We start from the raw sequence: 19586 nt of genomic DNA on the forward strand, positions 1-19586 counted from the left end.
ACCAATTCTAAGGAGCACTTAGTATGTGTGAGGTCCTGTGCTGGGAACTTAGGGGTACTATGCTTGGCCTTAAATAGGTTTAAATCTACCTGGAGAGAGAAGAGAAATCACCAATCAATAAAATAGTTCAGAAGCATACGATTTGGCTGTTTTTCAGAATCTGTCAAAATGCCCAGAAATCTCACTCAGTAACTCTGCCTGTTAAATACACCCTCCCCCACTCCCCATTTGCTGCATCTTCCGGGGTGGCCTTTTGGCTGAATGAGCCTGACATCAGGATGCTGTGGGCTGGGCTTTGGGAAACCTACATGGGCCTTGTCTGGACTTCCCGGCTAGCCCTCCCTTCCACACTCCAGGCCAACAGCACCAACACAGTCAAGGCCTCAGGGGGACAGAGCCAGCGTTCCAGCCAGATTCTGAGGGAGAGGGGGTTGCTGACCAGGGTGTCTTGCCGGGAGGACCAAGGATTTTGTCTCTACCACAGCCCTAAAAGGCTCCTTAGGAGGGATGGAGGGTGAGGGCGGGCTGGGGGCAAGGGGCAGCCAAAGGCATTTGTGGGAGGGAGGAAGGAGGGGCCACACCTACCAACAGGGAGGAGTAGGAACCAGGGAACTCAGCCAGCCGAGGGGATCAAATTCCTCTGCGGTGAACTCTGAGATAGGAGCTTGTGGGCACGGAAGCCTGAGGAGGGAGAGAGCCAGAGGGGAAGACCCAGTCACTCCACCTACCCACAGCCCAGTCCCGCAGGCAGCAGAGCCGGCAGGAGCCACCTTCCCAGGGGCCCACACCTTCCTGTCCCTCCTGGGTCCTCAGTGCCTGCCGGGAAGGAAAGCCGGAGAGAAAAAGGAGACAATGGAGCCAGACGGGACTCAGATAAAGCTTGATCCCAGGTGAGTGAGGGACACAAGCCCCGAGCCAGGAGCCAGTTGCTAAGCAGCAGGGGCCCCTCTCACTCTGGCCTGTCCCTACCTCCCTCTCAGGGCTCTTTGGCTCCCAGCACACAGAATGACCCAGAACTAATAATGGTCTGGCCATCCCACAAGGTCCTCAGGGACACTGTGGGGTAGGGCGAGTGTATGACCCTTCAGAGCCTTGGCTTTGGCCCCCAACCAGGGAGAGAAAGATCCCAGAGGTGGGGGCAATGTGGGGCATGCACAGAGCCCTGACCAGCTGGAGATCCATTCCTGGTACTAAGGGTCCACTCTTTCTCTGGGACCCTGCTCTTTCTCCCTAGCCAACCTCTGGGCTTCTGCCCCAATGGAAGTGGAGAAAATGGACTATGGTTTTTTTGAGCACTGCAGCCAGACCTACCCATGGCCTAGGTGGCAGCCTGCCTTACACAGTGACCCAGGCCAATTCTCCATTCCCTCTAAGAGTCAGGGCCTTGAGGGGAGATGGACAAGCTCCCTGAGCCCAGGAGTATTTGAGGGAATGTCAGGTTGCTGGTGTCCCTTCTGCTACCCTCCCCGTTCCCAGGTCCCAATATTCTGAACACACGCTGGTGTCTCTCCAGGTACACGGCAGATCTTCTGGAGGTACTGAAAACCAATTACAGCATTCCCTCTGCCTGCTTCTCTCACCCTCCCACAGCAGCCCAACTTCTGAGAGGTGAGTCAGGGACCCTCTGTAGACGGAACTGAAAGGAGGGAAAAACTGAACATCCTGGGGGAAGTCAGAAGAGCTGAGAGGAGCTGAAGAGAGGTGGTCCTGAGCTAGCCAGCCTGGAGGGCCTGGGAGGATGACTGGCCCAGTGTCTGTCTGTCATGGTAAAAACCTGGGAGAAGAACAACTCCTGGAGGAAACAAAAGGCCAAAAGAGAGGCACAACAACATGGCCCACAGACAAAGCTGCATGTTGGGCCTCCCCAGCTCAAATTGGGGACAGTGGTCTGGAGCAGTTTTCAGACCCCAGGGCCACCCAGGGACTCAAGCTGGTACCCAAAGCCCCATAGAATGCCCTTGAGGTGTGCACAACATCCTCCCCAGAAGAGGGTCTGTACAATTCTAGTGGGGTGGTTATTATGAATAATGTTCTGAAAAGTTAGGTGAACCTGTAAAAGTATTCTGACAGTGTTGGCCAACTAGATCCCTTTGGACACGTAAAACAGGACAATCAAATGGCCCTAGCATCTTGAAAAGCAAATGTGGCTCCCATCCACATTTTATTTGGTTTCCCTACTGCATGACGAACTACCTCTTAGGCAGTGATGAATAGGAGTCTGTGTCTCTACGGTATCCTTAATGCCTTTCCCAGCCTCCTTCCTGATGTCTACCTCAAGGAGTAGACTCTTCCTGAACAGCAGGATGTGGTCAGTGTGAACTAGGAGGCAGACATGGGCATGTCCTCGGACAATGTTCAGCCTCATTTCAGATGCTTTGAACCAGAGTGAATACCAACTGCCAGAGGGTGTCCAGAGAGGCCTTGTAGCTGCTCTGTGGTTCGTGCCAGTAGGCAGATGCTAGATCCAGCTCCAGGGACCCCTTGTTCAGAGAGTGCAGCTGGTGGCACAAGTGACAACACACCAGTGTTGTCAACCAGAGGCAATTTTGTCCTACTGGAGACTTTTGACAATGTCTGGAGGCAGTTTCAGTTGCCACAGCTAGAGGGTGCTACCGGCATCTAGTGGGTAGAGGTCAGGGACGTTGCCCTGGAAACAAAGGAAAGTCCCCTGGGCTTCCCTGGTGGCGCAGTGGTTGAGAGTCCGCCTGCCGATGCAGGGGACATGGGTTTGTGCCCCGGTCCGGGAAGATCCCACGTGCCTTGGAGCGGCTGGGCCCGTGAGCCATGGCCGCTGAGCCTGTGCATCCGGAGCCTGTGCTCTGCAATGGGAGAGGCCACAACAGTGAGAGGCCTGCGTACAGCAAAAAAAAAAAAAAAGTGGAGGGAAAGTCCCCACAACAAGGAATTATCTGGGCCAATGTGTCAATAGTGCTGAGATTGGGAAATCCTTCCTTACACAATGCAAATGGATCTCACATTGCTTTGCTACAAAATGTGCAAATAGAAGCACCAAGGATGTTCAAAGCAGGGAGACCATTCTGAGTCTGGTAGTCTGGAGAGCTGCCTTGTCCCCAGGTGCAACTGTTGGAGTGGGTAGCAGTTGGAAAGTGGAGGTGATGGGCACCGCTGGGGTTGGGGTGGAGATAGAAGGTGCAGGCAGGTTCTCCAGACACTGAGGAGCTGGATCTGGCAAGATTCAAGGTTACTTGTGCAGAAGCAGGGGACAATTGAGAGGGCTGGGCAGGGTAAGGTGGGGCCTGAGGAGTGTCAGTCAGAGGATTTGTACTTTATCCCGCAGACAGAAGGAGCAGACAAGGGCTCTGAGATTGGGAGGGGCTGGATAGTGTTTCAGGGTCATTAATCGGCAATCAAGATAGACTTTGGGGAAGAAGAGCCTTGAGAATGAGGGGCATAAATTGGAGGTTATTGCCCCAGCCCAGCAGGAACCAGGTCAGTGTCAGGGAAAGGAAGGGAAGATTGGAAAATACAGGCAATCCAAAGAAAGAGCAGGCAATCTGGTAAATATTTAGACAAGGTAAGCGAAGGAAAAAGAAACTCTAATGATGACTCCGAGAATCTGGACAGTGGTGATGACACTGACAGAAATAGGAGAGTCAGGAAGAGGTGCCCATTGGAGGATGTGGTAAAACCCCTTCCTCCTTCATTTATAAACTCTGTTATTCCCTAAATTAAATGCCATTTAAGAAAGAACTATTATGGAAGAACTATTGAAACTTTCAATAATCTGTTTTTGAAATGCCTGTGATATGATTGCAATTATAATCCTTACACGATTATTTTTTTAATGAACTGATCCAAACATTTATTTGTGGGAGTGAAGGACCAAGGAAAGCCAAGACAATTTGGATAAAGAGTAAGGAAGGTATGTGCCCTACCAGATATTAAGGGTTATATATCAAGACTAGAGTAATTAAAGCAATAATGTAATAACTGCAACCACACAACTCAGATTGGGACTTGAACCCACTGTTTTGTTTTGTTTTTTCCTTTAAAAAAATATTTATTTTTGGCCGCACTGAGCGGCATGTCGCATCTTAGTTTCCTGACCAGAGGTCAAACCCGTGCACCCTGCAGTGGAAGCGAGGACTCTTAACCACTGGACCTCCAGGGAAGTTCCCCACTGTCTTTTCATTGAAATCACACACCTGGTCTCAGGACTTACTGAAGTCCAGGCTCTTTATGCTTCCGCACAGAAGAAATTCAGTGAAAGGCAAAGTGATAGGTAAGAAGTAGATTTATTTACAGAGCTACACACTCCATAGACAGAGTGTGACACATCTCAGAAGGCGAGAGGCCCTGAAATACGGGGTGATTAGTTTTTATGGGATGGGTAATTTCATAGGCTAACTAGTGGGAGGATTATTCCAACTATTTTGGGGAAGGGGCAGAGATTTCCAGGAATTGGGGCACCGCTCATTTTTTGTCCTTTTATGGTTGGCCTCCAAACTGTCATAGCACCTGTGGGTGTGTCATTTAGCATATGCTAATATATTACAATCTGTGTATAATGAGGCTCAAGGTCCACTGGAAGTTGAATCTTCCACCATCTTGGACCTAGTTGTTTCTAACCAGTTTATGTTGCATCCTCAAGAGCTATGGTTTTTAGAGGTTGTGCCCTGCCCCCTTCCCTCCTGTTTCACAAGGGGCCTGACAAGCAGAAAAATAAAATAAAATAGAGGGTCTAGAAATAGACCCATGACCACTTGGGGACTTGCTATATGAAAGGATGGTATACACATCAGTGGGACAGGATGGACTCTTTGAGGAGTGATGCTGGACAATTGCCTGTCCCTATGGCAAGTAAATAAACATGAAAATAACTCCAATATAGCTTTAAGCCAGATAGATTAAGTACCTAAATGTAAATGCAAACATTTTTACAAAAGAAAATATGGAAAGATATCCTTATGGTTGGAAGTAGAGAATAATTTCTAAAATAAAACACAAGAAAGCACAAATGATCTTGAAGATTGACTACATAAAGCAAATAAAATTCTGTACAGCTAAAAACACTATAAACAATGTTAAAAGCCAAACCAAAGACTGGGAGAAGGTATTTTCAAGCCTTATAACCAACAAAGGATGATTAGTCAGTTTAAGAAAAATTCCCCAATAAAAATTAGATAGAATAGATGATCATACAGTTCATACTAGAAGAGGAAACCCAAATGGCCAATAAAGGTACAAAAATATTATCTGTTTTGTTAGGAATTAGGGAAGCTCAAGTTAAACAATGAAATAACATTTCACTACTCTCTCAAAGATGAAAATTAAAAGTCCAATAATCCCAAGTCATGGTGAATTTAAGGTGAACTGTGAACTCTCATAGACTGCTGGTGGGAGTACAAATTGGTATAACCACTTTGAAGAGTAATTAGATATCTTTAACACTGAAGATTCTCATCTCCTACAACCCAGCAATTCTAATTCTAAGTGTTTGAATAGAGGAACTCTCCTGTACATGCCAAGGAGACACATTTAAGAATGCTTATGATAGCATTTGTTTGTCACAATGAAAATAATAACAACCATGAAAACAATGTTGAGTGGAAAAGCATTTCACAGGATAATACCATTTACATAGATTTTTTTAATGCAAAGCAATAATATGTTGAGTATGTACATATATTGTAAAAAATTAAAACATATAGGAAAAGATACACCTCAACTTCAGAATAGTAGTTAGCCCTGGGAGGTGAGGTAGGGAAGTGAAAAGGATCCAGGAGGTATATACAGGGGCCTTCAAGTACATCTGTAATGTTTTATTTTTCTAAGAATAACTTTTGAAGCAAAGTTGGCAATATCGTAACACTCTTTAAAATGGATTATGGATATACTAATATTTGCTCTATTACTATATTTATTTTTTAAATCTTTATAATTTAAAAAGTAATTATAAAAAATAATTTTTAACCGGCTGTGATGAAATGTTAGATGAAAAAAACAGAATGCAAAATTTTACAGTATGATTGCAGTAATACAATATGTATGAACTTTAACCAGGATGCTTTTTTTTTAAACATCTTTATTGGAGTATAATTACTTTACAATGGTGTGTTAGTTTCTGCTTTATAACAAAGTAAATCAGTTATACATATAACAGGATGCTTTTTTTTTTTTTTTTTTTTTTTTGCGGTACGCGGGCTTCTCACTGCTGTGGCCTCTCCCGTTGCGGAGCACAGGCTCCGGATGTGCAGGCTCAGCGGCCATGGCGCACGGACCCAGCCGCTCCGCGGCATGTGGGATCTTCCCAGAGTGGGGAACGAACCCGTGTCCCTTGCATGCGCAGGCGGACTCTCAACCACTGCGCCACCAGGGAAGCCCCAGGATGCTTTTTTAAAGCTAGTTTTTACTGAGCAAATACTACATTCCATGCTAAGAGGTTTAATTAGAGGATAAATAACCTGCCCAAGATTATAGAGCAAGGAGTAAATGGAATTTTACTTTGAATTCAGAGCCTATGCTCTTAACTTCCATGGAAATACATTATGCAAAAATGAAAATAATTTTTGGTTAGGAACTAGCTAGGATTATGGTGACACTCTTTTTTCAAAGTTTTAATGTTCTTATATTGTTTTCATTATTTAAAAAAGTAATCTTGGGCTTCCCTGGTGGCGCAGTGGTTGAGAGTCCACCTACCAATGCAGGGGACACGGGTTCGTGCCCCGGTCCGGGAGGATCCCACATGCTGCGGAACGGCTGGGCCCGTGAGCCATGGCCGCTGAGCCTGCGCTTCCGGAGCCTGTGCTCTGCAACGGGAAAGGCCACAACAGTGAGAGGCCCGCGTACCGCAAAAAAAAAAAAAAGTAATCTTCACTGTTACAGATACAGTGGGAAATTTGCTAGTTGCTAAAGGTATGATTGTATTCAAACAGGTGAGTTAGACAAGCATTTCCCAAAACGTGTTCCTTGGAATACTAATCCCAAGGAGTGCTCCATGAAAACAGAGCCTGTAGAAAAATAAGTTTTGCAAAAGCGATATTCTGTAAACTCCTTTTGGAAATTAACAATATAAATTAGATTTAAAACTTGGTATACTCCACAGGAAAGAAACATGTTTAACCTTGTTTAAAGTGTTTCCAAAGATCCTTGTGCCACTGGATACTTTTGTTCCATAATATCTATTAAGATGCAGGAAAAAAAAAGATAGAGGACAATCTTCCAAGAAGATAAATGAATTTGAAGTAGAATAGTGGTGTCGGGCTATGTATGCTAAGGAAGTTCTCTCTCTCATACTTTTGTGCTATGGAAGTGGATACAAGAGCCGGTAGATGCTGCAAGTATGAGAAAGAATAGAGCACCAAAGCCAGCAGATACAAGAAACTACAAAAGCACTTGCATATTGAACAGTTGGAATATGCCTCACCTCCACCTTCATCAACTTAAGCAACCTTTAGAGCTGCATTTGATTGTTTATATCACTCCACATTTCCTTCCATAGCTATGTGAACACACACCAAGAGTCAGCATGTGTAATGGTGAAGAGAATGGACTTAGGGTCAGGAGCCCCTGGCTTTAAATCCCAGCTCCGTCACTTCCAGGCTGTGTGACCATGGGTGAGGGGCTCAACTCCCTAAGCCTAGTTTCCTGAAAAAAAACTATAAAATGGAGATGACAATAAGAATTCTCATGGGGTCATTTCTTTCATTCAACAAATAGTCAGTTACTGTTCCATGCACTTGGAGATAGAACAGAAAACAAGCCTGACAAAATCCCTGCCTTCACAGAGTTTATACTACCATCACTCCGATGGGGATAGACAACAAACAAGTAAATAAATATGTAAATAACCTAACTGTTGCGGGCAGCTTGGGGAAGAGGAGGTAACACCACACTGGACGCTCAAGGGAGGCTGGCTGAGGAGGGGGATTTGAGCAGAGAGCTCAGTGATAGGAAGGAGCCCACCACAGGGAGCTCAGGGAGGAAAGACGAACAGACAGAAGCCAAGTACCATAAGGTTCTGGAGGTGGAAACAGCTCAGGTGGTTGTTGGGAGGCTGAGGAGTGGTAGGGAAATCCTAAACCTCAATAAACAGAAGAGGCGAGAGGCAGTGATTGAGTTTGGAGAACGCAGGGTGCGAGACAGGATGAGGAATCAGTAGAGGAGATCTAGGGTCAGAGACCAGGAGAGGAACCAGGAGAACTGTGGTTCTGGGGGTCAAGGGGAGGGAGATTTTCAAGGAGGGGGAACAGTCAAGGACAGTGAACGCTTGCTGGCTTCTGGAAGGGCTGTTTCCACTCTCAGCTCTCAGTGAGCTGATGAGGACAAGAGTCAAGTAGGGGATGGGGGAATACCACAAGGAGAGGCCTGCAGCGGTATGCCCCTTCCCAACAATGGATGTTGGTTTTTAGAAATCTACTGAATTAATTTTGGTTTCTGCCTATCTGAACTTTATATTTTGTCTGTATTTTTTTAACTAAACATTTCTACTGTAAAAATAATTCAATGAAGTCAGTTCGAAAATAGAGAAAAGTGAAAAGAGGAACAGTCATGTATGGTCCCACCACTCAAGACCAGCACTGCAAATATCGCAGCATAAGTTCTGTTTTCTAGGCTTTTATCTAACATTAGTGGAAATTATACCATACTACAATTTTATGTCCTGTTTTAATAAGTATGACATCACATGAATTTTTTCACGTCATTCTATGTTTGGCAAAGTATGTATTTAAAAAAAAACTTTTTTGTTATAAAATACGTATTCATTATAGAATAATTGGAAAAGAAAGAAGACAAAAACCACCCACAGTATCATCACTCAAAGACAGCACTGTTAATTAATTTCTAGGTTTTTTTCTAGGAAATGATTTTTTAATGTTTTTATTTTATCAAAGTAACACATGAACATGTGTTAAAAATTTAAATAGTACAAAAAGGCTGCTAAAGAAAATCAACTATCCCCTGCCCTATTTATTCTCATTTCTTTTTTCTTAAAAAAAATTTTTTTTTTGGCCATGCCATGCGGCCTGCAGGATCTTAGTTTCCTGACCAGGGATCAAACCCGCCCCCTCTGCAGTGGAAGCACAGAGTCTTAACCACTGGACCGCCAGGGAAGTCCTCTCGTTTCTAATCGTCATCCTCCTTTTTTAGCTGATGATTATTCTGATAGTTACCTTCAAATTACCATTATTTCCTGTGGTATCAATTTTGGACATTATCTGTAGCTGCCTCTATAATACATGAAAATTTAATTCACTTAGCACCAAACTTCTTCCACTCTTTCCACATAGTTATGTCAATATTTTTAGTTGGTTATCTGTATAGCTGTATATACTATACCTATATTTTATTTCTTATGCTGACAACTATGGACAGTACTTCTTCACTTTCCATTTTATATGATAAAGGTATTAGGGCCCCACTCTTTCCATCAACTCTTTTCTACCTTTCTCTCTCCAAATCCTTTAAACATGGTTATAATTTTACCACACTACTTATTTTTATTTTTTATTTTTATTTATTTATTTACTTATTGGCCACACCACGCAGCTTGCAGGATCTTAGTTCCCCTACCAGGGACTGAACCCAGGCCGCTGGCAGTGAAAGTACCAGGTCCTAACCACTGGACTGCCAGGGAAATTCCCTTTGCTAATTTTGCATTCTGCTTTGTTCACATAAAGATTTATTTGTTTTAGTCATAAATTACATACAGTAAAGGGCAATGATTTTTATTTTTATTATTTTTGGCTGCACTGGGGGGTCTTCTTTGCTGCGCGCGCGCTTTCTCTAGTTGCGGAGAGCGGGGGCTACTCTTCGTTGTGGTGCGCAGGCTTCTCATTGTGGTGGCTTGTCTTGTTGCGGAGCACGGGCTCTAGGCGCGCGGGCTTCAGTAGTTGTGGCTCGTGGGCTCTAGAGCGCAGGCTCAGTAGTTGTGGCGCACGGGCTTAGCTGCTCCGCGGCAATGCGGGATCTTCCTGGACCAGTGATCAAACTCATGTCCCCTGATTTGGCAGGCGGATTCTTAAACCACTGCACCACCAGAGAAGCCCATATCTGTATTCTTGTTGAAGAACATGTGGACTGTTTCCAGTTTTGGCCATTATGAACAATGCTGCTCTGAACATTCTTTTGGTGATTAAGGCACTCATTTCTATTAAATATGTTTCTGTGAGTGGAATTTTTGTGTCGCAGGGTAGGTGTATGTTAAGCTTTAATAGATACTACCAAACTGTTTTCCAAAGTGGTGGCACCACTCCCAATAGCAATGTGTGAGAGTTCCAATTGTTCCTCATCCTCACCAGCACTTAGAATCATCGGTCAAAGGACGATTAAAATTAAAAGCAATTCTAGCCCTTTTGGTGGGTATATAATGGCACCTCACATTTGTATTTCCCCAGTGACTATTAATATTTAGCACCTTTTTATGCTTCTTGAACATTCGGATATCTTCTTTCAAAAAGTCACTGTTTAGGTCTTTTTCACTTTTTCTTTCTGATAGGAATTCTTTATGTATTATGGATATGACTCTTTTTTTTTTTTTTTTTTTTTTTTTTTTTGCCGTATGCGGGCCTCTCACTGTTGTGGCCTCTCTTGTTGCGGAGCACAGGCTCCGAACGCGCAGGCTCAGCGGCCATGGCTCACGGGCCTAGCCACTCCGCGGCATGTGGGATCTTCCCGGACCGGGGCACGAACCTGTGTCCCCTACATCGGCAGGCAGACTCTCAACCACTGTGCCACCAGGGAAGCCCGGATGCAAGTCTTTTGTTGGGTATTTGTATTGCAAATATCTTCTCTCGGTCTGAGCATGCCCTTTCATTGTCTTAATGGTTTTCTTTGTCAAGTGGAAATTCTTAATTTTAAGGAAGTCCAGTTTATCAGTTTATTTTCTTTATGATTAGTGCTTTTGTGTCCTATTTTAAAAGGATCTTTGCCTATCTCAAAGTCATTAAGGTATACTTCTCTGTTTTCTTCTAGAAACTTTATTGTTTTAACTTTCACATTTAGGTATTTTTGTATGATGTGAGGGAGGGGTCAGTGTTCTTTTTTATCACTTTGCATATTAAATGAGATGCAATTAACCCAGCACTTTCTCAGAAAGAGTCCTTTCCCCCTGAATTGTAGTGAAGCCTTTGTCATGAATCAGATGACCATAAATGTGTGGATCTGTTAATAAGTTTTTCTGTTTTTTAAAACAGTGTTAACACGTTTTTTATAATATTAGTACATAGTCTTTGCAAAGTTTTTTTATGGTATGCACAAATTTTTCATGCCTGCATAATATTCTATTGTGTAGTTTACATAATAATTTCAGTATTGTTGGACAATTTAAGTTTTTTTAAATGTAGGGCTATTAATAATATTAGAAACATTATCTTTAAATAAAACAAAAAATAATATATTACTGTTATTTTGCAAAAAATAATATATTACTGTTATTTTGCTCTTTTCTGGCTGCTAGGCAGGTTGACTGTTTTCCCACTTCCTGAACTGTGTTAGTATCATTTTCCCATTTGCAAGAGCCTTCTGTTTTTGTTATTTTCTTTACATAATAAAAATTTTAAACTTGTGTACACATTTATTAAAAATGCTTTCCCCTAGTCTGTTTGCTGCCTATATATTTTTTTAACATTCAGAAGTTTAAACTCTTTATGTCAGATTTGACCATTGTTCTCTTTGTGATTTCTTGGATTACACCTAAGCTTAGGTAGGCCTTCCCTCTCCAAAGTCTTCATGCAGATACAATTCTCTCTTTTCTTTTCCTTCTCTCAATTTTCCCTGTTTGATTTTTAAAGGTTTATCTCTTTAATCTATCTGGAATTATTTTGATATATGGAAGGCTTTATGTGTATCTCATGATAAAACAATCATAATTGTTTTAAATCCACATTTTTATTGTATAAGGGTAAAATTGTGTCAGCCCCCAACCCCACCCCATGATGTTTATATTTTTAAAGTTTCAAGGAAGGAAGGTAAAGTCTCTTTTTAATAAAGGACTGCAACCAGGTGTTTTTTGGCTTTTGTTTATTTGTTTTGTTTTGTTTTCTTAATGTTTAAAATTTGCAGAGCCTACTGGAGCAATATCTGTAGAGGGAATTGAGAAAGAGGCAACAGAGTTAAACAGCAATGGCAATGCCAAGCCAGTAATTTGGTCACCCAGAGGGCTGTATCCTAATTAAGTGGAGGCGGGGTGGAGGCAGGAATGGGGAGGAGGGAAGAAAAATAGCACAGTCCTGTCTTTTGAGGCCTGTAATAGAAAGGAAAAGCTTACTACTGACTTCAGAAATACAACTTGGGATCTGGAATCCAAGGGTCACCTTCCCCATGGCAGGTCCTCTGGATTGATCACAGACCTAACTGTGGTCAGAGGTAAAGGGCCTATTGGATAAAGTAAACAGAAACAGAGAGAAAAACGTGTGCCCTGAAATAAGAACAACCAGGATCAACATATTTTTTGACAAATTCACCTTTGTCCTGGTTGCTCCTTGTGGTGCCGCCAGGTATGACTGACCCAGATGACAACTCAAGTCTTTCCTGTGGTATGGTCTCCTTCCTCCCTTCTCCTTTTGGTGTCAACAGTAATATCTCTGCCAGAGTTGCCCTCAGTCACCAAAACATAGGGCAGACCAGCCAATGCCTTCCTCATACCTTACTCCCAATGTAATAAGACAGTGGCCTGGACTCTGACAGTCTTCCCCCACTTCATCTGTCATCTAGCCAGTTAAGTGGCTGAAAGGAAAGAGTCTGCCAACTAGGGAAGAGACTTAGATAAATGAGGGTCCAGGCTTAGTCACTGAGGACACAGAACCCTTTGTTTAAAACTAATTGTTGCAGGGCTTCCCTGGTGGCACAGTGGTTGAGAGTCCGCCTGCCAATGCAGGGGACACGGCTTCGTGCCCCGGTCTGGGAAGATCCCACATGCCGCGGAGCGGCTGGGCCCGTGAGCCATGGCCGCTGAGCCTGCGCGTCCGGAGCCTGTGCTCCGCAACGGGAGAGGCCACAACAGTGAGAGGCCCGCGTACCGCAAAAAAAAAAAACAAAAACTAATTGTTGCAATGGTTAGAAAATGTTCAGAAACAAATATTGTGACTCTATTAATGTTTTCCTGTTAGCAATGGTGAGGCCAGAGGAGCTTCACTGGTGTTTGTTGAAAAATTGTTTGTTATCCTCTGACCATTATCAGGCGAGCTTGTTTAAAATGTGGATTACTGGGTCCATCCCAGATCTGTTCCAGATCTGTTGAAACAGCATCTATGCGGATAGGGCCTGGACAGCTACTTTTTAACAACTCCTCAAATGATTTCAATAAATACTAAAGAGAGCTACTGGGCCACATTTAATGTAAGATTAAGTGTGAGGCCAACGTGGGTCATATGTCCTTGGAGTCTTTACTCATACCCATTTCTTTTGTTAAAGTCCCTTCCTATGTCCCAGTTTTGTGACATAATTTTTGAAATCAAATTTAAACAGCTCTAAAGTAAATCAAGAGTTATATTCTGCTTTAATTATAATGTTAATTGCTCCCTGTTCTGCTAGCAAAACACCTGACACTGAAATAGAAAACTGAATAAGCCCTGCTGACCTCCTAATTTAGAATTTTTGCTAATTATGTACAAACTTGTTTGGTGTCTATATCCTGGTTCAGATAAGCCTTACCATACCTAGAATTATCTGGTCTAGTCTCTCATGAATGCAGAAGAATGACTATCTTAGTCACATGTTGGATACTCTAGATCTAAGAAAAAGCCCATCTTCTGCATGAGGGGGCCTAGACCAGGTAATTTTAGATATGGTAAAGCAATTTAGATCCACCTGAGGAAGCCCACATCTTCCGCTCCTCAGTCCTGATCTTCAGCTCACTGGGGTCTGCCCTCTCTTTCAACTCTAGCATTGGGCCCTGCGGAAATTTCTCTCATGGTCATCATGACCTTGCTTGCCCTGGGCTCAGTTGCCATCTTCCTGGAGGATGCTGTCTACCTATACAAGAACACTTACTGCCCCATCAAGAGGAAGACTCTGCTCTGGAGCAGCTCTGCACCCACGGTGAGGGCCCTGTAGCTGCCTTTTGGGAGGGACTGGAGGGGAGGCAGGGTCCATCTTGAGGATTCCTTTAAACTCAACAATTCAGGTTGCCTTCCTCTACCACCTTAGGGTGAGAGTTTTAGTCTGATATCTGCAGTCAGGACCCCATGCTTGGAAGGTCAACAGGCAGTGGGATGGAGCGTTTGAAATATCTTAGAGCCACAGAAACAGCTGAAGAACCCTCTCAGCCCACCGGCAGCCTCACTCGCTACTCCCCTGCTACAATATTGCAAGCCTCCTTCTTGGACACACCAACTTCCTGCTCCTCAGAGGGTAGGAGGAAAAGAACCTTTTCCCATGGGGTCATGCTCACTCTACCCTTACGTCACAGGTCTTTTTAACTCGCTCCCACAGCTATTAGATAGGTCTTTGGCATGTTCCCAGGTCATAAAATGGGACTTCTCTTTCCATGTGGTGAGCTCTGTGTCTGTTTGGGGGGAAGAACAAAGCCCTTGAGGTCCTTTCCTGCCAGATGACAACTGCCTGGGCCATCTCAAGACATCAGATGCGCTAATAACACCTTAAAGATGAACTGACCTACTCTTACCCCAGTGCTATAAGTTGAGATAGTCTTCAAAAGAGCCCCCTGACTCAAAGTCACTTTAACTAGTTATTTTTCCAGCTGGTCACTTTGAAGTAATGGTGCCTCGAATGTTTAGGTTTTGCTTCCTTGAGCCCTTGTTGTAAAAGGTGAGCACGAAGCCTCCTTCCTTGCCCTAACCAGCTCCTTGCTCTTCTCCAAGCAGATAGTGTCTGTGTTCTGCTGCTTTGGTCTCTGGATCCCTCGTGCCCTCATGCTCGTGGAAATGGCCATAACCTCGTAAGTGTCCTGCCCTGCCCGCAGCTGAACTGGATATCCTTCTGGAGTCCCCCACTCTGCTCCCCTCAACCCCAGGACTCCAGAGTCCGTGTCTTCTTTTATCCCCTATCCCTTCCTAAATCCGTGCAAACCAACTGATCACAAATAGAGCCCTTGAACTTCCAGTTCATCCTCAGGCACCATTTCATTCCCACAGCCTGAAATTGCCCTCTTCCCACCCTGTCCTCTCTGTCACTTCCTCTTGGGTCACGCACTCCAAACACCTAGCCCCCACCTGACCCCCTCAGGAAGCCCCACCTCTCCCTGCCCCCTTGGCAGTCTGTCTTTCCTTGGCAGGAAGGGCTGTCCTATCGGCTGCTGCCACCTCCCCTTCTGTGTACTCTCAGGCCCCCTCTCCCCCAACCCCAGGTTTTTTGCGATGTGCTTTTACCTGCTGATGCAGGCCATAGTGGAAGGCTTTGGTGGGAAGGAGGCCGTAGTAAGGACACTGAAGGACACCCCAGTGATGACCCACACAGGCCCCTGCTGCTGCTGCTGCCCCTGCTGCCCACAACTCATGCTCACCAGGTAAGGTGGGAGGGAGAGGCCGCCTGGAAGAACAGGGTAGCCTCTTCCTGCACTCGCCCAAGAGCCTCTGCTGGCTCTCTCGGCCCTGCTTCAAGCCTCATGGAATCAGGGTTTTATGGAACAAAGCCAGTGATGAACGGGTGGGCATCCCGCAGCCAGGGTCCACACACTGGGCAGCCACGCAGGGGTAAAGGGAGCAGAGGAAGGAGAACTCCAAAGTTCCCATCACTTAAGCTCACTGCCCCCTACAAACTACCACACAGAGAAAACTGGATTTTGGACTATTTACTTTCCCCTTCCGTCTATTTCGGTTAATGAGGTTGGGGTCAACACTCAGTTCTTGCTCAAAGGCTGCATTCTGGTCTGAGGGTGAGTGGGAGGCAAGAAGGAGGGTTCCCAACGCTCTCTCAACATTCTGGCTTCTTCCGAAGTCCCCATCCATTTGACCATGTTGATGTCTATGATGGCGGAGCCCAGTGAGGGAGCTGGAAGGTCTTCTTGGGGTGGGTGGTTTGTGGGTCCATGTTCCTAACCCTCTTCCCACTTCAGGAAAAATCTTCAGCTGCTGATGTTGGGCCCCTTCCAGTATGTCTTTTTCAAGATAACACTGAGCCTGGTGGGCCTGTTTCTCCTCCCTGATGGCATCTATGACCCAACAGATGTAAGTCAGGAGTAAGGGGCAGTGGAGGCCAAGATTCATTAAATACCTTTGAGCTCTAGAAGGAATAGCTGGAGCCAATATCCCCTAATTCAGGGCCCCAGGAATGGGGTAGCCCCAGGGACAGGGTGGCTGTGGAAAAGTAGTGGCTCAGGGACTCTGATGGGGAGAGAAGAAATGGGAAGGGGCCGAGGCTTTGGGGCTTTTTTACCTTTCCCACCATGGGAGAGGGGAAATAAAAGGAGAAAAGGGCTTGCTTCCTCACTGACTACTTTCTGGCCTGCCACCAGATGTCGGGGAAGAGCACAGCTCTATGGATCAACGTTTTCCTTGGTGTGTCCACCCTGGTAGCTCTGTGGACCCTGGGCATCCTTTATGGTCAAGCCAAGCTGCACCTGGGCGAGCAGAACATAGGAGCCAAATTTGTTCTGTTCCAGGTAACTATACCCTGGGAGAGAAAAGATGGTTAATAATAAGCCACAAGTAATAGGGGTTAGGAGCTGAGACTAACAAAGGATAAAAGTGGGTCTGGGAAACTTCTTAAGCCTTAGGTTTCCTGTGAGATTTGGAAAAGAATCCCTGCTCTTTCTCAGTTTTTGCTTTTCTGTGCTTTAATAGTTTCCAAGCGTTGCTGTAGCAAAATATCACAAACTGGGTGGTTTAAAGCAACAGAAATGTGTTGTCTCACAGTTCTGGAGGCCAGATGTCAGCGGCCCATGTTCCCTCTGAAAACCGTGGGGAGAACCCTTCCTTGACTATTCCTGGCTTCTGATGGTTTGCAACAATCCTTGGCATCCCTGGCATGTCACATGGCATTCTCCCCTCATGTGTCTGTGTCTTGTGTCTCTTTTCTTATAAGGACATCAGTCATATTGGAATAAGGAAGGACCCACCCTACTCCAGTATGACCACATCTTAACTAATTATGTCTCATTAGTTACCAAAACAATGATGCTTTTTCCAAATAAGGTCACATTCTGAGGTACTAAGGGTTAGGACTTCAATGTATCTTTTTGCGGGACACAATGCAACCCATAACACATGTATTATCAAACCTTAATTTCTTATACCTTTGCTTTTTTTTCTTTACTACCCATTACTTCTAAAAACCTGCAATTCATCACCACCAGAAACATCAGCATTATCACAGCTACAACTATGAAGTGTCTATACCACATACTAGGCACTTTTCATACATTAATCACATTTAAATTCACTATAATCCTCGGAGTCATTATTATTTGTTTTACAAATGAGGAAACTGGGATGTTATGGGGCTTGTTCAAAGGCTCATAAGCGATGGGACTGGAATTTAAACCTAGATCTGTCTACTCCGACCCACATCTCTTCTTATCACACTGCCTCTTCATCTTCACATCTTTTCTGACAGTTCTCTAAAACTCACGTTTGTTTACTTTTTACACTTTCCATTCTCTAAGCCCAGAGATAGCCCTTCCACTAAATGCAGTGACTTCTAGCCCAATATTGTTTCCCTTCTCATTTCATTCTTTCTGTCTCCTTGCTGGGCCCTTCTCCTATTCCCAAGGCACAATGACTCCTTTACAGTTAACAGAGTGATTTCACATAAATTCTCATTTGATCTAAGCAGGTGCCGCTTACAGGCACATAGTAGGTAGAATTGGAGGGTCCAGAGGAAGACAGAGGACAGAAGAACCTAAAATGGAGTAAGGGACTGAAGGGGCACAGAAAGGATCTGGGCCCCAGAAGCACTCAGGGTCAGGCTAGCGGGTAAAAGCCCTGTGATTGCCGAGCCTGCCCATGATTATTGTGGGGAAGCCTAGAAAAGCCAAGTCTGCCCTGAAGAGGCTGTGCTTCAGGAAGGTGTACTCAGAGAGGGCAAGTACAAGACACATCTCAAACACAGCAGTGGGCCAGCCGGCCTCAGTGCCGGGGATGCTGAGCCCCTGCCCTCACTTCTCTTTTCTCTTCTGCAGGTTCTCCTTATTCTGACTGCCCTGCAGCCATCCATCTTCTCGGTCTTGGCCAACGGTGGGCAGATTGCTTGTTCCCCTCCCTTTTCTTCTAAAATCAGGTCTCAAGGTGAGCACATAGGAGCTCCTATTCTATTCCAGGATGGGCAAGAGGGGGAGGTCAGGGAGGAGAGAAACTTAGAACGGAAGTTGAGCCAGCCAATCTCAGAATACTCAGAAAGTTCTGCTCCGAATACTGAGAAAGGAACCTGCAAGAAATCTAGCAGAAGCTCTAAGCAGACTATGACCTCTCTGATCACACAGAGGAGAGCTGCAATCCCACAGCTTGAGGCCAGCCCTGATGGCCAACCCAGGAAGCCATGGGTTCAACCCTCAGCTCCAGGAAGAGCAATTGGTGTAGTTAGGAAGCAGAAGTCATGCTGATGAAACATGCAAAAGAAATGTTTAGTGCTAGCCTCAAATTGCAGGAGGTAGAGGGCCAAGTTCTGGTTCTGGCGCTACTATTAACCTGCTATGTTACTTGTGACAACTTAATATCTCTAGGTCCTGGTTTGAGGACAAATTGGAGAAAGTGTTGTTCAACTCATATGCCAAGGCTGCTAGTGGTATACCACCTCTATAAGTTAGTATAACCTACATTATATTTTGCCCCATGCTGCAGTGATGAACTGCCACCTCCTCATCCTGGAGACTTTTCTGATGACTGTGCTGACACGAATATACTACCGAAGGAAAGACGACAAGGTTGGATATGAACCTTTCTCTTCTCCAAACCTGGATTTGAACCTCAAAGCTGGAGGTCGATTGCTTGGACAATGAAAGAGACACTGCACTCATTAGATGGGCATAAGATTTCTTTACCGTTCCTCAACCTTGGCCAAATGGGGATGGATTCCATTGTCAGAGCAAGCTGGCTGATGGTATACACTTGACTGTAGAGACGAATGTGAACTATGCAATAGGATGAAATTGTTTTGGATCTTGCCTGAGGAAGGCATTTTAAGTTTTATAATAAACAAACAGGATGGAGTTTGATGTTCTACAACTGGGCACATTGCCTCTGTGTGTGCCACTATTAGCCCATAAAGCTTGTATATTAAAAGGTTACTCTGAGGTTTCCCAAAGCAAATGAAAGGGAGAAGAGAATGTGATAGTTTTACTGGTATAATAACAGGAATAGAACTCAGCCAGGCAAAGTAGTATGAGCCCAAACTCTCGAAGAAACCAGGCTTCTGAAGAACAGATGAAAGGTGTTCTTTCCCTTACAGATGTGTCAGTAGGGCACTGATGACATTAGACCTGGGAGATCTGGATCAGCCTCCCTTTGTAGGACAATGGCTTTTTTAGTACCAAGCTGCAAAAGGAATCCCCATAATATGGTCATGGAGTTATTATGGAGAGACAAATTAAGATGCAAAAGCAAAGGAAATGATCATACAGGTAAAACCCCCAAATTAGGATGCAAAAGCAAAGGAATTGATAGTACAGGTAAAAGCCCCAAATACACAAAACATATCATACACATGTATACAAGGTCAAAAACACAGAA

General features: G+C 44.6%; 1 protein-coding gene across 1 annotated transcript; it reads left to right on the forward strand.

Annotated features, from left to right (window-relative positions):
- Positions 1 to 648: 648 nt before the first annotated feature.
- On the forward strand, positions 649 to 19584 carry SLC51A (solute carrier family 51 member A). The gene is made up of 10 exons (XM_082625964.1): positions 649 to 890; positions 1514 to 1608; positions 13847 to 14001; positions 14787 to 14860; positions 15269 to 15427; positions 15977 to 16088; positions 16376 to 16522; positions 18041 to 18146; positions 18699 to 19477; positions 19526 to 19584. The coding sequence occupies exons 1-9, from the start codon at positions 853 to 855 to the stop codon at positions 18854 to 18856; spliced, it is 1044 nt and encodes a 347-aa protein (XP_082482090.1). The 5' UTR covers positions 649 to 852; the 3' UTR covers positions 18857 to 19477; positions 19526 to 19584.
- Positions 19585 to 19586: the final 2 nt, after the last annotated feature.

The sequence above is a fragment of the Mesoplodon mirus genome (genome assembly GCF_964341445.2).
Source record: "Mesoplodon mirus genome assembly, chromosome: 6".
Classification (NCBI taxonomy): Eukaryota; Metazoa; Chordata; class Mammalia; order Artiodactyla; family Ziphiidae; genus Mesoplodon; species Mesoplodon mirus.

Bases quoted from the DNA above. Each gene is read 5' to 3' on its own strand.
- SLC51A (XM_082625964.1), top strand. From the start codon at position 853: ATGGAGCCAGACGGGACTCAGATAAAGCTTGATCCCAG. The intron at 1,609-13,846 runs GTGAGTCAGGGA...TTTCAACTCTAG, and splicing joins AGCAGCCCAACTTCTGAGAG to CATTGGGCCCTGCGGAAATT. The intron at 15,428-15,976 runs GTAAGGTGGGAG...TTCCCACTTCAG, and splicing joins CCACAACTCATGCTCACCAG to GAAAAATCTTCAGCTGCTGA.